At 40.4% G+C, this 19,014-nt stretch overlaps 2 protein-coding genes across 2 annotated transcripts; both read left to right on the forward strand.

Moving 5' to 3' along the window:
* Positions 1-3,157: 3,157 nt before the first annotated feature.
* On the forward strand, positions 3,158-11,611 carry ciz1b (cdkn1a interacting zinc finger protein 1b). The gene is made up of 11 exons (XM_059336202.1): positions 3,158-3,225; positions 4,236-4,391; positions 4,616-4,707; positions 4,856-4,905; positions 5,130-5,267; positions 5,483-5,576; positions 9,661-9,755; positions 9,868-9,972; positions 10,562-10,601; positions 10,743-10,864; positions 11,261-11,611. Exons 1-11 carry the CDS (start codon positions 3,197-3,199, stop codon positions 11,336-11,338), a joined length of 999 nt encoding a protein of 332 aa, XP_059192185.1. The 5' UTR covers positions 3,158-3,196; the 3' UTR covers positions 11,339-11,611.
* Positions 11,612-12,361: 750 nt separating this feature from the next.
* On the forward strand, positions 12,362-19,014 carry surf4l (surfeit 4, like). Its single transcript, XM_059336203.1, has 6 exons — positions 12,362-12,596; positions 16,208-16,394; positions 16,532-16,608; positions 16,882-16,925; positions 17,648-17,837; positions 17,985-19,014. Exons 1-6 carry the CDS (start codon positions 12,549-12,551, stop codon positions 18,249-18,251), a joined length of 813 nt encoding a protein of 270 aa, XP_059192186.1. The 5' UTR covers positions 12,362-12,548; the 3' UTR covers positions 18,252-19,014.

Here is a 19,014-nt window from a genome sequence, read left to right on the forward strand (position 1 = left end):
CAATCCTGTGAACTTTTGTGTTTATGATTGTTGTGAACAAACTGAAGAGCTTTTTCTTTAAGATGAAACTTTTTCCAACCAAAATGAAAAACACATTTTACTGTAAAAAGACTCAAATCAATAACAGACTCACTTTATATATTTATATAGTGTGTGTGTGTGTGTGTGTGTGTGTGTGTGTGTTGCATTCCACAGTTAGCTGTACAGATTGAAGAATCAGGTCAAATAGCAGCTGTTTATCTGTTTGTTAAAGTCTCAATGAAAACACATTAATGGCACCGACACACTGTGTCTGTGTGTGTAGATAGATAGATAGATAGATAGATAGATAGATAGATAGATAGATAGATAGATAAATAGATAGATGTGCAAAATTACAGAGTTCAAGAGATAATAAAATATAAATACAAGGAAATATATGCTATAATAACATTGCAGAATTAGTGCAAGTCTATTAGATGTATAAAACGGCCATGTTGTGGTTGGTGTTGTGTAGTGGGTGAGGCCTGGTGCTCCTCCCCGACCTCTGCCCTCCTTTGCCGCCGCCTACCTCCAAGTCTGGTGTTATACAGTTTAATGGCATGGGGGAAAAAGGAGTTTTTCAGTCAGTCATCCTGTCGCCGAACAAGCTCTTCTGGTTGTTGATGACAGTGTGCAGAGGATGGCTGGCATTGTCTAGGATAGCCAGCAATTTGTTGGATGTCCTCTCTGCCACTGTCACCAGAGAGTCTAGCTTCATTCCGACCACGGAGCTGGCCTGCCTGATCAGCTTTTCCAGCCTTGGAGAGTCCTTTTTAGATATGCTACCCCACACACTGTCTGTGTTGCTTGTGGTCCAGCCACAGCCCCAAGTATTTATAGGAAGCAACATTCTCCACTACAGCCCCCTGGATCTGAACTGGTCTCGGACATGGTCTGGACTTATCAAAGTCAATGACCAGCTCTTTGATTTTCGAGGTGTTGAGCTGTAGGTGGTTTGTGTGGCGCCAGACGACGAAGTCCCTCACAAGGCTCCTGTACTCCTCCTCACTGCCACCCCTCATACATCCTACGATGGCTGTGTCATGAGCAAATGTGACACAGCTCAGTGTTGTAGCAGAAGTCAGAGGTGTAAAGGGTGAAGAGTAGAGGGACCAGTACAGTCCCTTGTGGTGCACCTGTGCTACTAACCACAGTGTCAGATGTGATGTCCTTCAATCTGACATACTGTGGTCTGTCGGTGAGGTAGCTGGAAATCTAAGACACTAGGCGGGGTCCACGTGCATCTTGGCCAGTTTTTCCTGAAGCAGAAGGGGTTGAATGGTGTTGAATGCACTTGAAAAGTCCAGAAACATAATGTCCTTCTTGACATAGTGTGCCCCTCCCCTTATCCAGATGTGAGTGGGCCCAGTGTTGGAGGTAGAGGACCCTCCACCCCCACATCAGGCAAACTGTAAAGGGTCCTGGGTATGTTGCACCTGAGGCCTGAGCAGGTTGAGGAAGAGTCGCTCCAGTGTCTTCATCAGTAGAATGTGTGACTTCAGGTGAGTTTGAGACGGTTTCATGTGAATCTCTGAATCTGTTTAACTCTTTATTATCATTTTTATATCTACATTTTAAATTTTCTTCATTTATTCTCTCACTCTCTCTCTCTCTCTCTCTCTCTCTATATATATATATATATATATGTATATATATATATATATATATATATATATATATATAGAGAGAGAGAGAGAGAGAGAGAGAGAGAGAGAGAGAGAGTGTGTATAATGTTATTCAGATGTCAGATGAGCTCTGTGAGGTGATCTGTCATGCTGAGTGTCCTGCAGTGACCTGCTTCCTGTTGTTTTCTGTCTGCAGAGACACTGAATGTCTCCGGGACACGATGAGAGATGTTCTGTCTCTGCAGCGTCTCTGAATCCAGGAAATACCAGCAGATTCACTGCAACCTGCAAATAACTTCCAGACCTCAGCAGCCAATCAGAGCGCTCCCCTGGAGCCTGGAAACACACAAAAACACAATAGATTTATTTATTTATTCATGAACACAGAAACATACAGACACACAGTGACATCAGTCACACAGGCTGCATTTAATCTACAGCTTCACTTTTACTTTTTACACTTTCATTTATTTTATTCAGCAACATGCACATCAACAACTTTGTAAATTTTTACAAACGGTTCATTTTTTTAAAATCAGATGTTAATTAGACAATAAAACAACAATAACAGACATAATGAATATAAACAGCATCAAGCAACTATTAATTACATAATTAATACAAAATAAAGTCAAATCACAGAAGAAAGCGAAACAAAATCTGACAGTTTAAAACAAACAATTAATTAAACAGATTCTTAGTTTATTTTCTGTTTTTTTTTAAGAAGAAGCTGCAGTTCCTCTGATGGCCGCAGTTCTCCCTCCGGCCGTCAGGGGGCGACAGAGCCGCTCAGAAACAAACAGCGAGTCAGTCTGGTCAGTCTGTTTACATGTAGCCGAGCTAGCTTTAGCTTCTGCCGAGCGGTGAGTTGAAAGTGTTTTAAGTGAAATTAAATTAAAATACAAGCATTGACTGTTATAATGACCCAGTTAAACAACACAGAAACGCTTAAAATGTGAAAGTCTGGCCCGGTTTGTTTGAAGAAGCCGTTTTATCGCGCTACTGTTAGCCAAACCAGGGACCGCACAAGCTTACTGTTAAAAATCTGCGAATTTAAAGTTTTACTGCTCGTCAGCTGAGAATAATCCACTGTATGAAACTCATTAAGACATTGTAAACATCTGCAGAAGGCAGTAATAAATTCGGGTTCCATATTAAACACCAGGAACTTTAAGTTGATTATATTTTTTTGTTTTAGTTCACGTCATAATGAAGTTATTTTCTCCGACTTCGGTAGTGACCAATGAAACGTTACCGCCTTAAATTTGCTAATATTTCAATGGAGTTCTTTAGTAACAGGAGATTACTTTAAAACAGTGTTTTGTGTTTATTAAGTGTAATTTAAAGTGATGATTACTAAACTCCGAACCTCAGGTGGGACTGATTATGTGTTCACTGTGTGTGTTTACAGACTCAGGTCGCTGGGGCTTTTATTTCTACGTTTCCTGTGTTGTTTCATTAATTTTACCTAAATCTTAATTAAACTCATGAGAACTTTTCCATCAGTGCAGGTCAGTGTTGGTGCGGAGAGGTCAAAGGTCACCTTCATTATGGTCAAACAGCAGCGGAGAGCGGACAGGTAAGAGCCGATATAAGGGTTAGTTAGTTTCTGTTGTTATCACACTACACTATACAAAATCTCTATAAATCTATAAATAAGTCCTGCATCTCTATGGAATCAGCACAATCAGAACAACTCAAACATGTCTTTGTGCAAAATAACACAATTAGAATGACAGAAGTCAGAAAAAAGTTGAATTTCTCTGATAAGTTATTTTTATAGTTTCATGAATGTTGCTACAAACACAAAAATTACCAAAAAATGACCACAAAATGATGTGAAATGACCAAAAACACACAAAATTACAAAAAAGACACACAAAACACAGAATTACCAAAAAGACATACAATGACAGAAATAGACAAAATGACCAAAAAAGACACAAAATTACCAAAAAATACATTAAATGACATTAACAGTTTTCTAGTCATGTATTGTCATGTCTCCAGCTTCTCCTGTCCTCTCCTCTCTGCTCTGTGTAAGCAGCCTCCCCCTGTCCTGTCCTCTCCTCTCTGCTCTGTGTAAACGGATTTTCAGTGAATATTTGTCATGAATCAATCATGTCTTCACAGTGTCTCTGAGGAGCAGAATTTAATGTTTTTAACAGGATCTGGTTAGTGCAAACGCTCTATTTTAAATGACACATGAAGAATAAAGAGATTCTGACACAAATATCAACATTTAACACAAATTTTGGTCACTTTTTATAACTGACGATCCGTTAAAGGGCCGTCGGAAAGTTCAAACTCTTTTTTTCGAAGACAACAAAGTTTTCAGGGTTCAGAGGGTTAAAGAACCTAATTTTATTCTTTGTATTTTACACCAAAAATATGTTTAAACATTCGAACTAAATGTGTGAAACATCTGCAGCCTCGTGTCCATCCATTACAAAACTCCTGAAATGAGGAAAATAAGAAATTTTAAAATAAATTTCATTGATTGTACTGTGGGGAAATTAAATATTTGCAGCAGCTGGAGAGAACAGAAACAGAAAGACTCCTCCTCTCCGTCTCCTTTTCTCGCTTCAGGAGTTTCCTACCTGCTGCAGGAGACAGCGTGGCGCGGGTTCGATTCCCTGTCAGCCCGCTGCACCGCAGGAACTTCCCCCACAGCTCCAACACCACAGAAGAAGAGCGAGGAGACGCAGCAGCTGATGGAGAGACGAAGAGAGCCAGAATGGACGGGTCGGTAGCAAGCTTTATTATCTTTATATATCTGTGTGTGTGTGTGTGTGTGTGTGTGGCGCCCTCTACGGGCCGCAGTGCTCATTACAAATATCTGTTCTCACACCTGAATATTCATTATTTTGATCAACATCAGAGTTCAGCTGCTTGAATCACAGGTCGTACTAAATAAGGATTTGTTGTTGTTGTTGTTGTTAAGCTCTGATTGTCTCTGTGTTCCTCAGACGTGACGAAGCTGCAGCTCTGACCAATAGAGAGGCAGCCCCAGGGTCATGTGGTCAAACAGGAAGTGAGAACTGCTCCACAACAGGTAGAGGTGGGTTGATTTAATCAATAGTTTTAAAGACTTCTATTTTGGCGGGTCACTGAGGGATGTTTTGATCTCAGTTTTTCTGATGAAACAAAACAACTGTGTGTGTGTGTGTGTGTGTGTGTGTGTGTGTGTGTGTGTGTGTGTGTGTCAGGCGGTGAGCAGCAGGAGGCAGCAGAGTCTGATGACAGCAGAGCAGCCGAGGTGATAAACATTCATTTATGACATCATTCACTAATATAATAATAATATAATAGTACAAAAACAATTAACTTTTTATTCTCAAGACATTGGAATGTGAGAAAAAAAATCAGTATAAATAAAAACAACCACACAAAAAAATAATCACCAATATGTAACTTGTCTGTGTGTGTGTGTGTGTGTGTGTGTGTGTGTGTGTGTGTGTGTGTGTGTGTGTGTGTGTGTAGCTGCAGACTGTGTGTTCCCTGCAGGTCACCATCCAGCAGCGCAGTGATAGCAGAGAGTTCAGACAGACAGACAGGTCGGCTGAGAGACAGACAGGCCCTCATTGTCACGTCTGTGACCTCACCTGTAGCTCCCTGCAGGTCGCCTGACACACATTCATTTATATTAATATATTAATTAATTAATTATTATTAAGTGGTCTGACATTGAGATCTACATATATTTATGTATATAATGCAGTATATAACTAAATGAAAGACCTGAAAAAAGATGTATATCGACATCTATAATATTTAACTCTGTGTGTGTGTGTGTGTGTGTGTGTGTGTGTGTATGAATGAATGAATGAATGCAGGTGTTTCAGGAGCACATGGTCGGATCAGAACACCTGAGAAAACTGAAGGAGATGACACACTCCATCACACTGAACACCCACACCCTGCAGGACAGGTACACACACACAACACACACACACACACACACCGCCAAAACACCCACACCCTGCAGGACAGGTACACACACACACACACACACACACACACACACACACCGCCAAAACACCCACCCTGCAGGACTATGAGGGGCATTTTATGCCAGCACACTATACTAAAACGCGTGTACAGCGCCTATGCGATGACATCAAACGTCTAACGTGCGCGTGTAAATTCCATTCACTTTCAATGGACAGACAGGCGTCACGCAGGCGTCACGCAGACGCTGTACACGCGTTGTTGCACATACGCCTACGTGACGGCTGCGTGACGGGTGAACTACGCCTCAAATACGTGACATGAAGACCCGCGTGACTGTTAAGTACAATTCTACATAGGCGTACAGACACGCGTATTGCGAGTACACCAGATAACATGGGTGACGGGTGAAAAGTGCCACTAGCGAACGTAGTGGACGCCTGTGTGTGTGTGTGTAACGCGTGTAAGCCTATAACAGTTCAGCTGTTACACAGAGTCTCATCTTCATATGGTATTGTTTATAAGAAAGCACAACTTATAGATGAAGAGAAAGACTATCTCGTACGTACCAGATAAACTTAACGTTTTTCCGGCCAAAACCGGAGGCTTAATTAGCCTGTTTTAGGAGTGAAAGTCAGCAAAATGCAGCTTAAACAAAATGTTTTACCTCATTAGTTAACTACGAATGTCTGTAAAACATAATGGGACTGTGCATAAGTGCCGAATTGGGTTAAACAGTGTAGATATAAGGTCCGATGGAATCATATTGTGAACGGACTGCTGTCCACATGGCTACTGAATATTCATTAGATAGGTCCGCATGGCTACTTAATATTCAGGGGTGACAGCGATTACGGCTTCTGCAGGCAGGTAAACCTACCTAATTACAGCTGGTGCGTAATGAACTGTGTGTCCGCGCGCGAAGCTGGGAACTGGCTGTGAGCGTTGCACTTTACTATTAGCCTACTATTTTTAAGTAGCTGAAATTATTTTAATTATCCCTTTCACCCTTGCTATCATTAAATATCAATTCGATATCATTCAAACCTAGAGAGAGAGAGAGAGAGAGAGAGAGAGAGAGAGAGAGAGAGAGAGAGAGAGAGAGAGAGAGAGAGAGAGAGAGAGAGAGAGAGAGAGAGAGAGAGAGAGAGAGAGAGAGAGAGAGAGAGAGAGAGAGAGAGAGAGAGAGAGAGAGAGAGAGAGAGAGAGAGAGAGAGAGAGAGATTTCGTTAACAAGAAAATAAAAACTGGCCTGAAAATAATATAAATATCCTGACAGCTCTGTGGGGGCTTGGAGTTCATCTGTAAGTTGTGCTTTCTTATAAACAATACCATATGAAGCTGAGACTCTGTGTAACAGCTGAACTGTTACACAGAGTAACACACTGTTAACGTACACGCGTTACACACACACACAGGCGTCCACTACGTTCGCTCGTGGCACTTTTCACCCGTCACCCATGTTATCTGGTGTACTCGCAATACGCGTGTCTGTAAGCACGCCTATTAATCAGACTTTATGCTGGCACAGGCGACGCATTCTAGGCGTTTAAGTATAGTGTGCTGGCATAAAATACCCCTCATACAGGACAGGTACACACACACACACACACACACACACACACACACACACACACACACACACACACACACACACACACACCCACCCTGCAGGACAGGTATGAGGGGTATTTTATGCCAGCACACTATACTAAAACGCGTGTACAGCGTCTATGCGATGACATCAAACCTCTAACGTGCGCGTTTAAATTCCATTCACTTTCAATGGACAGACGAGCGTCACATAGGCGTCACACAGACGCTGTACACGCCCTACATGACGGCTGCGTGACGGGTGAACTACGCCTCAAATACGCGACATGAAGACCAGCGTGACTGTTAAGTACAATTCTGCATGAATACAGGCACACGCTGTGTAGTGTTTGTGGAAATCAAATAGCGATGGGTCATTCGTGCCGTGCCACGAGCAAACGTAGCGGACGCCTGTCCGCAGATCTACACAGATCAGCTGTTACATAGAGTCTCATTGTTTATAAGAAAGCAGAACTTATAGATGAACCCCAAGCCCCAACAGAGCTGTCAGGATAGTTTTATTTTCAGGCCTGTTTTTGTTTTTTTTGATAACGAAATAACTCTCTCTCTCTCTCTCTCTCTCTCTCTGTCTCTCTCTCTCTCTCTCTCTCTCTCTCTCTGATATTTAATGATAGCAAGATTGAAAGGGATAATTAAAATAATTTCAGCTACTTAAAAATAGTAATAGTAAAGTGCGACGCTCACAGCCAGTTCTCAGCTTTGTGCGCGGACATACAGTTCATTACGCATCAGCTGTAATTTACAAACAATGCCCAGGTGTGTACTTAACTTGCTATTAGGTAGGTTTACCTGCCTGCAGACGCCATAATCGATGTCACCACTGAATATTAAGTAGCCATTTGGACGCATTCAATGAATATGAAGTAGCCATGTTGATGCATACAATGAATATTCAGTGGCCATGTGGACAGCAGTCTCTTCACAATATGATTCCATCAGACCTTATATCTACACTGTTTAACCCAATTTGGCACCTATGCACAGTCCCATTATGTTTTACAGGCATTTGTAGTTAACTAATAAGGTAAAACATTTAGTTTATGCTGCATTTTGCTGACTTTCACTTTCCTTTGTATCGTGCGTCAGGCACTTCCCTCAAAACAGCCTAAATGAGCTTCTAATTGAGGTTTTAGCCCGGAAAAACTTTAAGTTTATCTGGTACGTACGAGATAGTCTCTTTCTTCATCTATAAGTTATGCTTTCTTATAAACAATCCCGTATGAAGCTGAGACAATGTGTCAGTGGCAAAGGCAGAAATAATATTTCGGGTGGGCCAGTACAAAAGTGGATGGGCCATCTTTTCCAAGAAAAAGGACTCGTAAAAATGTAGAACTATAAAAATGACAAATATAGACAAACTGGAAAAAACAGTGACTATTTTACTTTGTAACATTATGCATTACAAAAGAAATGACAGCAAAACACTGCCTATGACACAAGCTCTCCCAACAGAGCTCTATAAAGGCTGTACACAATACAACAGTAAAGACAAAACATGTGCATTGGCTCTATCGCACGGCACAATAAATCATTTTATTGCATAAAGTGCCGATTACAGATGAACCCAAACAGTAGATAAGGTGTTAAGGCACAGCACAACATCAGACAGAATTCTCACATTAACGGCGATTGTTGTTTCAGTACCATGAACAGCTCATGCATAACAGAAACTGCGCAGATCATAGCCTACGGCAACCAGTTAGTGTGGAAACCAGTAAGGACACAACACCCGCCTCTTATATTTCTGTTGTCTCACGCCAGTGTTTACTGGTACTGTTTAAGGTTGAGCTGCAGCCGTTGTGAGAAATAAAACACGACGCGGTCCGAGCCACAAATATAACGACCACCCGTGTCCGACTGGTCCCTCCTCCGCCCTTCATCATCATAAACAACACAACGCAGAATTCCAGGGTCTATACTGTTATAGGCGTACAGGCGTTATAGGCGTTACGCGTGTGTGTTATTGTCCTAAAGCCAACGCTTTAGCCGCTTAACGTGTGCATGTGTAGACTTGAAACAGCCTACACTGTCTCATCAGTCTCTCTTGGTAATATATGGGCCGCTTTAATTGTGAAGCGAAGCGGCTGTTAAACTCAAAATTTGTCAGCATAAAGTAAATAATTATTTGTACAGTGAGACGAGCGTGCGCACAGGCGTCCGCTACGTTCGCACGTGGCATGACACTTTTCACCCGTCACCCCTTCATTATCTGGTGTACTCGCAATACGCGTGCCTGTGCGCACGCCTATTCATCAGTCTTTATGCAGGCACAGGCAAGGCGGTTAAGGCGTTTTAGTATAGTGCGCTGGCATAAAATACCCGTCATAGGACAGGTACACACACAGAGCCGCTGTGATTGGTTGAAGTCCAGCAGCGACCACAGTGGGTTTGCAGTGAGCAGCAGTGTGTTTGATATTAGCTGCGTCCTGATTGGTGGTTGGTGCTGCAGGGGGGCGTCAGACTGACTCGCGGCGCTGGTGTGACACATGTCAGACGCACTTCAGCGGTGATGTCATCATCCACAGACGGAACAAACAACACAAGGTAAATAAAAACTGCTTTATTAATCAGACATTTGGAGGAAGAAACACTTGTTTTGATATATTTCTGATTTGTGTGTGTGTGTGTGTGTGTGTGTGTGTGTGTGTGTGTGCAGATGTGTAAGCAGCTGTGTCGTCCCTTCTGTCCCGTCTGTAAACGTCACTTCAGGACTCCCAGGAAGTTTGTGGAACACATGAAGTCTACAGAACACAAAGAACAGGTGAGGAGGAGAGGAGAGGAGAGGAGGTGGAGGAGGAGGAGGAGGAGGAGGAGAGGAGGAGAGAAAGAGGAGGAGGCGAGGAGAGGGGAACAAGGAGGAGCGTAGAGGAGAGGAGAACTAGGAGGGGAGGAGGAGGAGAAGAGGAGAGGAAAGAGGGGAAAGGAGGAGGGGAGAGGAGAGGAGGGGAGGAGGAAGAGGAAGAGGAGGAGCAGTGATGTCATGTTGCAGGTGTGCGTGTGATTCTGTGCGTCTCCTCTCAGGTGCAGCTGCAGGAGGCTCAGGAGGAGGAGCTGATCACTGTGGACGCTGTCGGCTGCTTCCAGGAGGAACAAGAGGAGGAGGAGGAGGAGGAGCAGGAGCAGGAGGAGGAGGAGGAGGAGGAGGTAGAAGTAGAAGTAGCTGAAGAAGAAGAAGAAGGAGGAGGAGGTGCAGGAGCAGAGGAGGAGGGGTTGAAACCAGACTTTCAGGTGTTCAAATATAATATTCTTATAAAATGAATATTATTTAAACATGCTGAAGGACTTCCAGCTGAAGGTGTGTGTGTGTGTGTGTTTGTGTGTGTGTGTGTTTTTGTGTGTCTGTGTGACAGGAAGCAGTCAGAGAGGATTATGACCCCAACACCATATATGGTATTTTCCTGTCTACACTCAGTTCACTGTAAACACACAATAACACACAGTTCTTGTTTTGATAAATTTCTCTTTGTTTGTTTGTTTGTTTTCATCTATTTACAGTTGATTAAATTTTGTGAGCTCTCTTTGTGTCAACAGGAAGTAGTTTCATTCTTCCTGTTTCTGGCTTCGTGTGTCGACTTTGTAACAAGTTTTTCTACAAAGAGACGACGGCACGACACACACACTGCAGGACACACACACACTACCTGCTACTGCAGGTACACACACACACACTGCAGGACACACACACACACACACACACACTTTGTGTATTCATTATTTATTCAATAATATTCATTCGATTATGTATTTTCATTAATGAATCTGTATTGTTTCTCTCTTTCACTCCCTCAGTATTTCACTAAACATATTTATCAACATTATTTTAAAATATATTTAAATAAAAAGATATATATTTATTTATTTTATTTTACATTTATTTTGTTTTGTTTGTTGTTTTTAAAACAATAAATTTGTCTATTTATTGCACACTACCAACCAAAAATATTTTTTACATTTATTGATTCATTCATTGATTCAATTTCTGAATGAATGTATTTCTGTATTATTTTACTCTTGCATCGCACCAAATTAATTTAAGTTTTGTGTTTCAGAGTGTCGGAGCTCAGAGGAAACATGAAGATCAGGACGCCTCAGTTTCCCACAATGCATCTGTGTGTCCAGGCGAGTGATGACGTCATCATTTCACTTGTTTCTCAACAGAACAGAAACATGAGAACAAAATTGTTTCTGCAGGAATAATTCAAAAACAAACTGACGTGTTGGACTCTTTCTCCTCTGGATGATCTGATGCTCTGTGAGTCACAGCGCCCCCCGGCGGCCATCAGAGGAACTTTACCCTCATATTTATACATTTTTATATTAAAGGATCATTCAGATGATTTTCTGTCTTTATTTCATCATGACGGTCCTGTTTGGGGTTTTAAATAAAATATTTTTGTGTCTTGCGTTGTAAAAAATTTTTTTTTACGAATTAATTTATATATATAATTACTTAAACATTTCTTAGAAACCAACAAATAATTGTTTTAGCTTTTGTTTTATTGTTTGCCTTGTTTTATTAATCAACATTGGTGGCACTTTCTAACACCAGTCACCTGACACTTTATGTTTGTGATCAATTGCTTATTATAATAATGCAAAAATAAAGCTGGACTCAAAAACAATAAAATGGAATTGAAAAATACTTAAATACTAAAAACTACAAAAATAATTACATGAATATAAATAAATATAATATTAAACAAAATAATACATAAATAATACATTACTTCCTTATAACATAATATAAATAATACAGATATATCTATCTTACCTTATATATAAATATAAGGTAAGATAGAACTTTATTAATCCCAGAGGAAATTCTTTTTTTCCAAAAGTACAGGAAAATAATAGTTAATAACAAGAAGTTATAAATTACCATAAAATTTGAAAAACACAGTTATTCTAATAACATACATTACAATAAGATAAAAAAATAATCAAATAAGTGAATTTAAAAATATGAATAAAAAGTATATTGAAAGAAAATCGGAAGTAATTACATAGGAAGTAACTTTGCAGTAACATAAATATAATAAATAATCTGTAATATCTCTGCTTGTGATGGGGAAGTCACAGATACATATGACAATAAACATTTTTTTATTTAATAAGTTAAATTACATTTTTCTTTTAAACCTCCTCCAGTCCACGTGGCATGCGGCTCCCTGGCCGGCCGCAGGGGGCGCTGTCCCCGCTGCGCGCAGGGGATTGTGGGATCGGAGGAGGCAGCTGCGGAGCATCATCAAACCTCTGCCGGACCCGGACTCTCCTCTGCGGACTTGAACCCGAGCTGCGAGCCGTTTCTCCGCGCTGAAGTGCCTTAGAGAGGGAGCGATGGGACACGGAGACCTGATGAGCCAGGCGGAGGATGTAGCGGACCAGGTGAGCTTCTCTGCCCGGGGAACACGCACCGTGAGCCGGCCACAGACAGGGCTGGACCCCGGTCATCTTCCTCCGAATTCCATTCAGAAATCTGACAGTTTTATGAAGCTCTCTACACGGTTCATATTCACATAAATCAGTGTTGTGTGTTGCTTAATTCGGTGTACAGTTTTTTTTTTTCCAAACATCACTTTATCCAAGTAAAGAAAAACTTTTATTTAACTTTTAACTGTTTTACAGCGCGGTTTGGTGGGGACAGATTGTGGGTGTAACATGGGAGTCTGTTGTGTAAATATACTGAAACATAAAAAAAATAGCTATTAAATCAGATTATTTGTGTGCCGAAGAGAGGAGTGGCTTCTAATAATGTGCTGAAGCCTTCTGTTGATTTATAAATGCAAACAGGTATCCGTGGATCAGAAGAGAAACTTTGAACTTGAAGATTTTTAAACGGAGTCTGTCCGGTTCACTTCATGTTAGAAAGCGGCAATAATCACGTATTAAACTTCTCTAAAATCATGATACACAAAAAGGAAAATGGCTGTTCTTCTTCGTTGAGTTTAAAGCGTATTTAGAGTTATTTTTGTTATTTTATAATAAACTCTTATACTCTGGTCCAACATCTGTCTAGCAGAGGAGTTAGGAAACAGCAGTCAAGTCAGTTGTAAATTTGTAATTATTGTCAGAAGTCATGGTCAGTAACACGTCTGCTGAAATGAAGAACTGGTTTTAATTCTTCTCCTGGTGTGTTCAGGTGTTTGTAACCCGCTGTGAGTCTCTGCAGGCTTTAAGAAACTCTTACATTGACAGATTTCTTAACGGAGTCTGGTGTGACGGGTGTTCGGCCATAAAATACGGAAGTTACCGGCTTTGAATGTTACTGTCAGTCACAGAATGGTTAAAAAATGTAACAAAAGTGGGATTATTGGTGATTTAATATTTATTGCATGGTTTTAAATCACTTTGTAACAGGTACTGACGGTGTGTGAAAAGCGGAAGTGAAGTGTGTTGAGAAACTTTTATTTGAGCAGCTCCACCGGAAGCAGAGAGGTGAAGCTGCTGCCACATACACACTGATTCATCTGTCAGTCAGCTGCTGTTACACTATAATACTTTTATCAAGCAGCAAAGAAACAGACATTTTATTAACTGCCAGTGGAAACCAAACTTAGATTAAAAAAAACACATTTTTGAACTTCCCTATTTAGTTAATTAAACTAAATAGGGAAGTAAATTTAATAGAACATTTAATAACACATTAATTTATTTCTCAAGGTTTTTTATTTATTTATTTACGTCTGTCCTTGTGTGAGACATTTGTGGACAGTCAGTATTTGACCTCTGAGACATCCTGAAGCTTTAGTGCACAGCTCTGACTTTTACTCTTATTTTTATTTTAACAAACTCACCTGTTTGAGGAAATGAATACTTCATAAATACATTCAGACATTTATTTGACAAAAAAAGAGAAAAATTAAATAAATGAGATCCATTAAAGCTTCCAAAACAAAAACATAAAAGTCTCATTAATAATCAGACTCAGTGAGTCAGAGTATGTGTGTGTGTGTCTGTAGTAAATAAACTGCTGCTGCGTCTCCATGGTGACGCCTCATTAAGCCACTCTGCTGACAGCTGATTGGCTTAGAGCTCTGACAGAGATTCTGTGTAAACACAGGAGATGAATGATGACTCACAGGAGAGAGAGAGAGCGAGAGAGAGAGAGAGAGAAAAGCACAACAGTCTAATTATAAAAATAATTAAAAAGTATAAAACAGCTAGAAAAAAAAGCATCCATATATATACATGCATACATAGACAATCTAAAAACCATCTGAACGGGAGGAACCAAAGTTTTTAGTCCTTTTTTAAAACTGTCTATGGACAAAAAAACAACAACGTAAACAACGACAACGTAGGCTAGATGCATATAAACATGCACATACTCATACACACCGTTATACAGATGTACATATAAACATATAAACATTTACACACATACAGTATATATAACCCTATACATATACACACATACAGTATATATAACCCTATACATATACACACATAGAGTATATATAACCCTATACATATACACACATACAGTATATATAACCCTATACATATACACACATACAGTATATATAACCATATATATACACACATACAGTACATATAACCCTATACATATACGCACATACAGTATATATAACCCTATATATATACACACATACAGTACATATAACCCTATACATATACACACATACAGTAGATATAACCCTATACATATACACACATACAGTATATATAACCATATATATACACACATACAGTACATATAACCCTATACATATACGCACATACAGTATATATAACCCTATATATATACACACATACAGTACATATAACCCTATACATATACACACATACAGTAGATATAACCCTATACATATACACACATACAGTATATATAACCCTATACATATACACACATACAGTACATATAACCCTATACATATACACACATACAGTACATATAACCCTATACATATACACACATACAGTATATATAACCCTATACATATACACACATACAGTACATATAACCCTATACATATACACACATACAGTACATATAACCCTATACATATACACACATACAGTATATATAACCCTATACATATACACACATACAGTATATATAACCCTATACATATACACACATACAGTATATATAACCCTATACATATACACACATACAGTATATATAACCCTATACATATACACACATACAGTATATATAACCCTATACATATACATGCATCTGCCCAGTCTAAGTCAAGAGATGAATATAAGAACCAGTCGACTGCATATTCAATAAGCATTTCCTTATGTCATTTTGGTCCGAAAAAAGGGAGTAGGCTGAAGTAAAAATCTTTCTCTAGGCCTCTCCCCTGGTACTCCACAATTCAAATGAAAGAGTTTTCTCTATATATAGACACTTAATGTCAAATATATATATATATATATATATATATATATATATTTATATATATATATATATATATATATATATATATATATATATATAAATATTCTTTTTTTTTTTTTTTTTTTTTGTCAGGCAACCATAGCATATCAGACTATTTAGATCGTAGAATTTCTAATACTCCTGAAAAGAAAACAAACAAACAACAACAACACAAAACAGTCAAGGCAGTTACAAGAACGTCCTGCTCCAGTTTGCAACCTATACTTATTTAGCATATCATTTTTCATAAGCCTTTTGAACTTAACAATTGTTGTGCATGATTTCATGTCATGGCTGCAGTTGTTCCATATTCTCACTCCTTTACTTGTAAGGCAATGATGCTTGGGGTTTGTTCTTATCAGGTGTTTTCAGCACACTTATACCTGACAGGGCATGTATACTTACCCTGACCTGAAACAACCCCTGGATACTTTTTGATGAATTACTTTAAAAATAAATTGTGATATTTTAAATTCACAATATACCTCCACACAATAGGTCAAGTAGGGGAGTATAAAAATACATAAATACATTGTATATAATGAAGTGTGTGTCTGTGTGTGTTTCTGTGTCTGTGTGTGTGTAGTTTGTGCGTGGTACGAAGCTCTACCTTCCCCATGCGGCCCGTCTCTGTCTGGTCAGTACCTTCCTGGAGGACGGCTGCAGGATGTGGTTCCAGTGGGGCGAGCAGAGCGAGTACATCGAGTCCACCTGGAGCTGTGGGCGCTTCCTCGCCAACACCTTCGTCCTGCTCAACCTGCTGGGGCAGCTGGGTAATATACCACACCGTCTCCATGAACCTTAAAGTCCAGTTTAACCTTTCAGCAGTCACATGTCCTCACAGTGCAGAAGTGTCCTCACTGCAATGGATCAGAACAGAAAATATAAAGGTCTGTCTGTCTGTCTGCAGGTGGCTGTATTTTGATCCTCAGCAGGAACTTTGTTCAGTACGCCTGCTTCACTCTGTTTGGGATCATTGGCATGCAGGTACACACACACACACACACACACACACACACACACACACACACACACACACACACACACACACACACAAAGTCTGTCTACCTCTAGTAGTTGTATATATATATATATATATATATCACATATTTAATTATGAAGCTGCAGATCTGGTTTCATCAATTAAAAAAAGTAATATAAGCAGTATGTGTCCAGTAAGAACTGTGTGTGTGTGTGTGTGTGTGTGTGTGTGTGTGTGTGTGTGTGTGTGTGTGTGTGTGTGTGTGTGTGTGTGTGTAGACGGTGGCCTACAGCATCCTGTGGGACCCAAAGTTCCTCATGAGGTGAGTCTGTGACCTTTGACCTGTGAGCAACAAAAATAACAACAACAACATATAAATATAAACACACAAATACCAGGATAATGAATTAAACATTCATTACATAGCTAATAAACAGTTTGACACTAAGATAATGACGATCAGACAGTTTTATTTGTAAGACACAAGAATAAAGTTGATTTTTTTTTAATTTCCTCTCTTCCTTCACTTCCCTCCTTTCCTCTCACATGTTTTCTTTCCTCTCCTCCCTCCTCGTTTCTCTTTCCTTCAACTCGTCTCCTCCTTCCCTTCCTTTCCTCACACTCCTTGTTTCCTTCCTTGTTTCCTTCCCTTTCCTTCTCTCCTTCTCTCTCACCTTGTTTCCTTTCCCTCATCTCCTCTCTTCTTTCCTCTTCTCCTCCTCTCTCTTTACTCCCCTCTACTTGTTTCCTTTCCTTCCCCTCACCTCCTTCCTTCCCCTCCTCCCTCCTTGTTTCCTTCCCTTTCTTCTCCTCTCTTCTTTCCCTTCCTCTCTCATTGTTTCCTTGCCTCTCTTTTCCTCTCTTTCCCTTTCGCCTTGTTTCCTTTCCTTCCCTTGCCCTCCTTGTTGCCTTCCCTCTCACCTTGTTTCCTTTCCTCTCTTCTTTCCTCTCTTTCCCCGTCACCTTGTTTCCTTCCCTCTCTTCTTTCCTCTCATCCTTCCTTGTTACCTTTCCTCTCTTCTCTTCTCTCCCCCACCCCTGTAGGAACCTGTCACTGGGGGGCGGGCTGCTCCTCCTCCTCGCTGAGTGTCGTGGCGAGGCTCGCAGCGTGTTCGCCGGCGTGCCGTCTCTGAGTCATCAGAGCTCCCCGAAGAACCTGCTGCAGCTGGGGGGACGAGTCCTGCTGGTCCTCATGTTCATGACCCTGCTGCACCTGGACCTGAACCTGATCACTGTGAGACACACACACGGAGACACATAGAGACAGATACACACACACACACACACACACACACACACACACACACACACACACACACACACACACACACGTCTCAGCATTCTGATCTGGTTCCTGACCTGGACTCTGTGTTGGTTCCAGATCCTGCAGAACCTGGTGGGCACGGCGCTCATCGTGCTGGTGGCGGTGGGCTTCAAGACGAAACTGGCCGCTCTGACTCTGGTGCTCTGGCTGCTCGCCATCAACTTCACCTTCAACGCCTTCTGGAGCATCCCGTCATACAAACCCATGCATGACTTCCTCAAGTACGACTTCTTCCAGACCACCTCGGTCATTGGGGGGCTGCTGATGGTCGTTGCTCTGGGGCCCGGAGGGGTCTCCATGGACGAGAAGAAGAAGGAGTGGTGAGGAGGAGCAGGAGGAGCAGGAGGAGCAGGAGGAGGAGGAGGAGGTGAACTGATGATATTCGGAGGGAAACTGTACAAACATCAGTTCAGTTCAGCAGAAACATGCTTTTATTTTGAAAAATTCCCAGAATCTCTTCTGTAAAAAGCAATGTTTCTCACACACACACACACACACACACACACACACACACACACACACACACACACACACACACCAGTTCAGAAACTCTTCTGTAAAAACCAAAGTTTTTACTTTTTTTTTTACAGCCAAATAGATTAAATCCTCTTTATCCTGAATATTCTGAACTATCAGTAACATTAAAAGCATTTTAATGTTGTAATACTTTTATTACAACATTAAGTTAAATGTTAAATATGGATAATAAAACTGATCAGCTCCAGCTGATAAGCACACTATAATGAAAGGATATTTTACTGTAAATTAAATGTTTGATAATTATCATTAAAGGTATAATTTGTTGTTTTGTCACATATAGTAACATTTTATATGTTTGTTGATGATGATGAAATTATGTGTAATTTGTCTATAAACATTATTTGTATGTTGTTATAAAACTGCAGCTGAAGATGATGATGATTCCTGGTTATGTTTTTTTATAAATATTTTATAATATTAACATTAAAAACAACGAGCAGCGATCGAAACACCGACACGTACCGAAGCATGACGCGGGGTCAGAGTCACGGTTACCACGGAGACATGACGCTGTGTTTACACGTTTAAAGCTGTGTGTGTGTGTGTG

This window comes from Centropristis striata, chromosome 7 (assembly GCF_030273125.1).
Source record: "Centropristis striata isolate RG_2023a ecotype Rhode Island chromosome 7, C.striata_1.0, whole genome shotgun sequence".
Classification (NCBI taxonomy): Eukaryota; Metazoa; Chordata; class Actinopteri; order Perciformes; family Serranidae; genus Centropristis; species Centropristis striata.

Bases quoted from the DNA above. Each gene is read 5' to 3' on its own strand.
- ciz1b (XM_059336202.1), top strand. From the start codon at position 3,197: ATGGTCAAACAGCAGCGGAGAGCGGACAG. The intron at 9,756-9,867 runs GTAAATAAAAAC...GTGTGTGTGCAG, and splicing joins GACGGAACAAACAACACAAG to ATGTGTAAGCAGCTGTGTCG. The intron at 10,602-10,742 runs GTATTTTCCTGT...TTGTGTCAACAG, and splicing joins TGACCCCAACACCATATATG to GAAGTAGTTTCATTCTTCCT.
- surf4l (XM_059336203.1), top strand. From the start codon at position 12,549: ATGGGACACGGAGACCTGATGAGCCAGGCGGAGGATGTAGCGGACCAG. The intron at 16,609-16,881 runs GTACACACACAC...GTGTGTGTGTAG, and splicing joins TTGGGATCATTGGCATGCAG to ACGGTGGCCTACAGCATCCT. The intron at 17,838-17,984 runs GTGAGACACACA...TGTTGGTTCCAG, and splicing joins TGGACCTGAACCTGATCACT to ATCCTGCAGAACCTGGTGGG.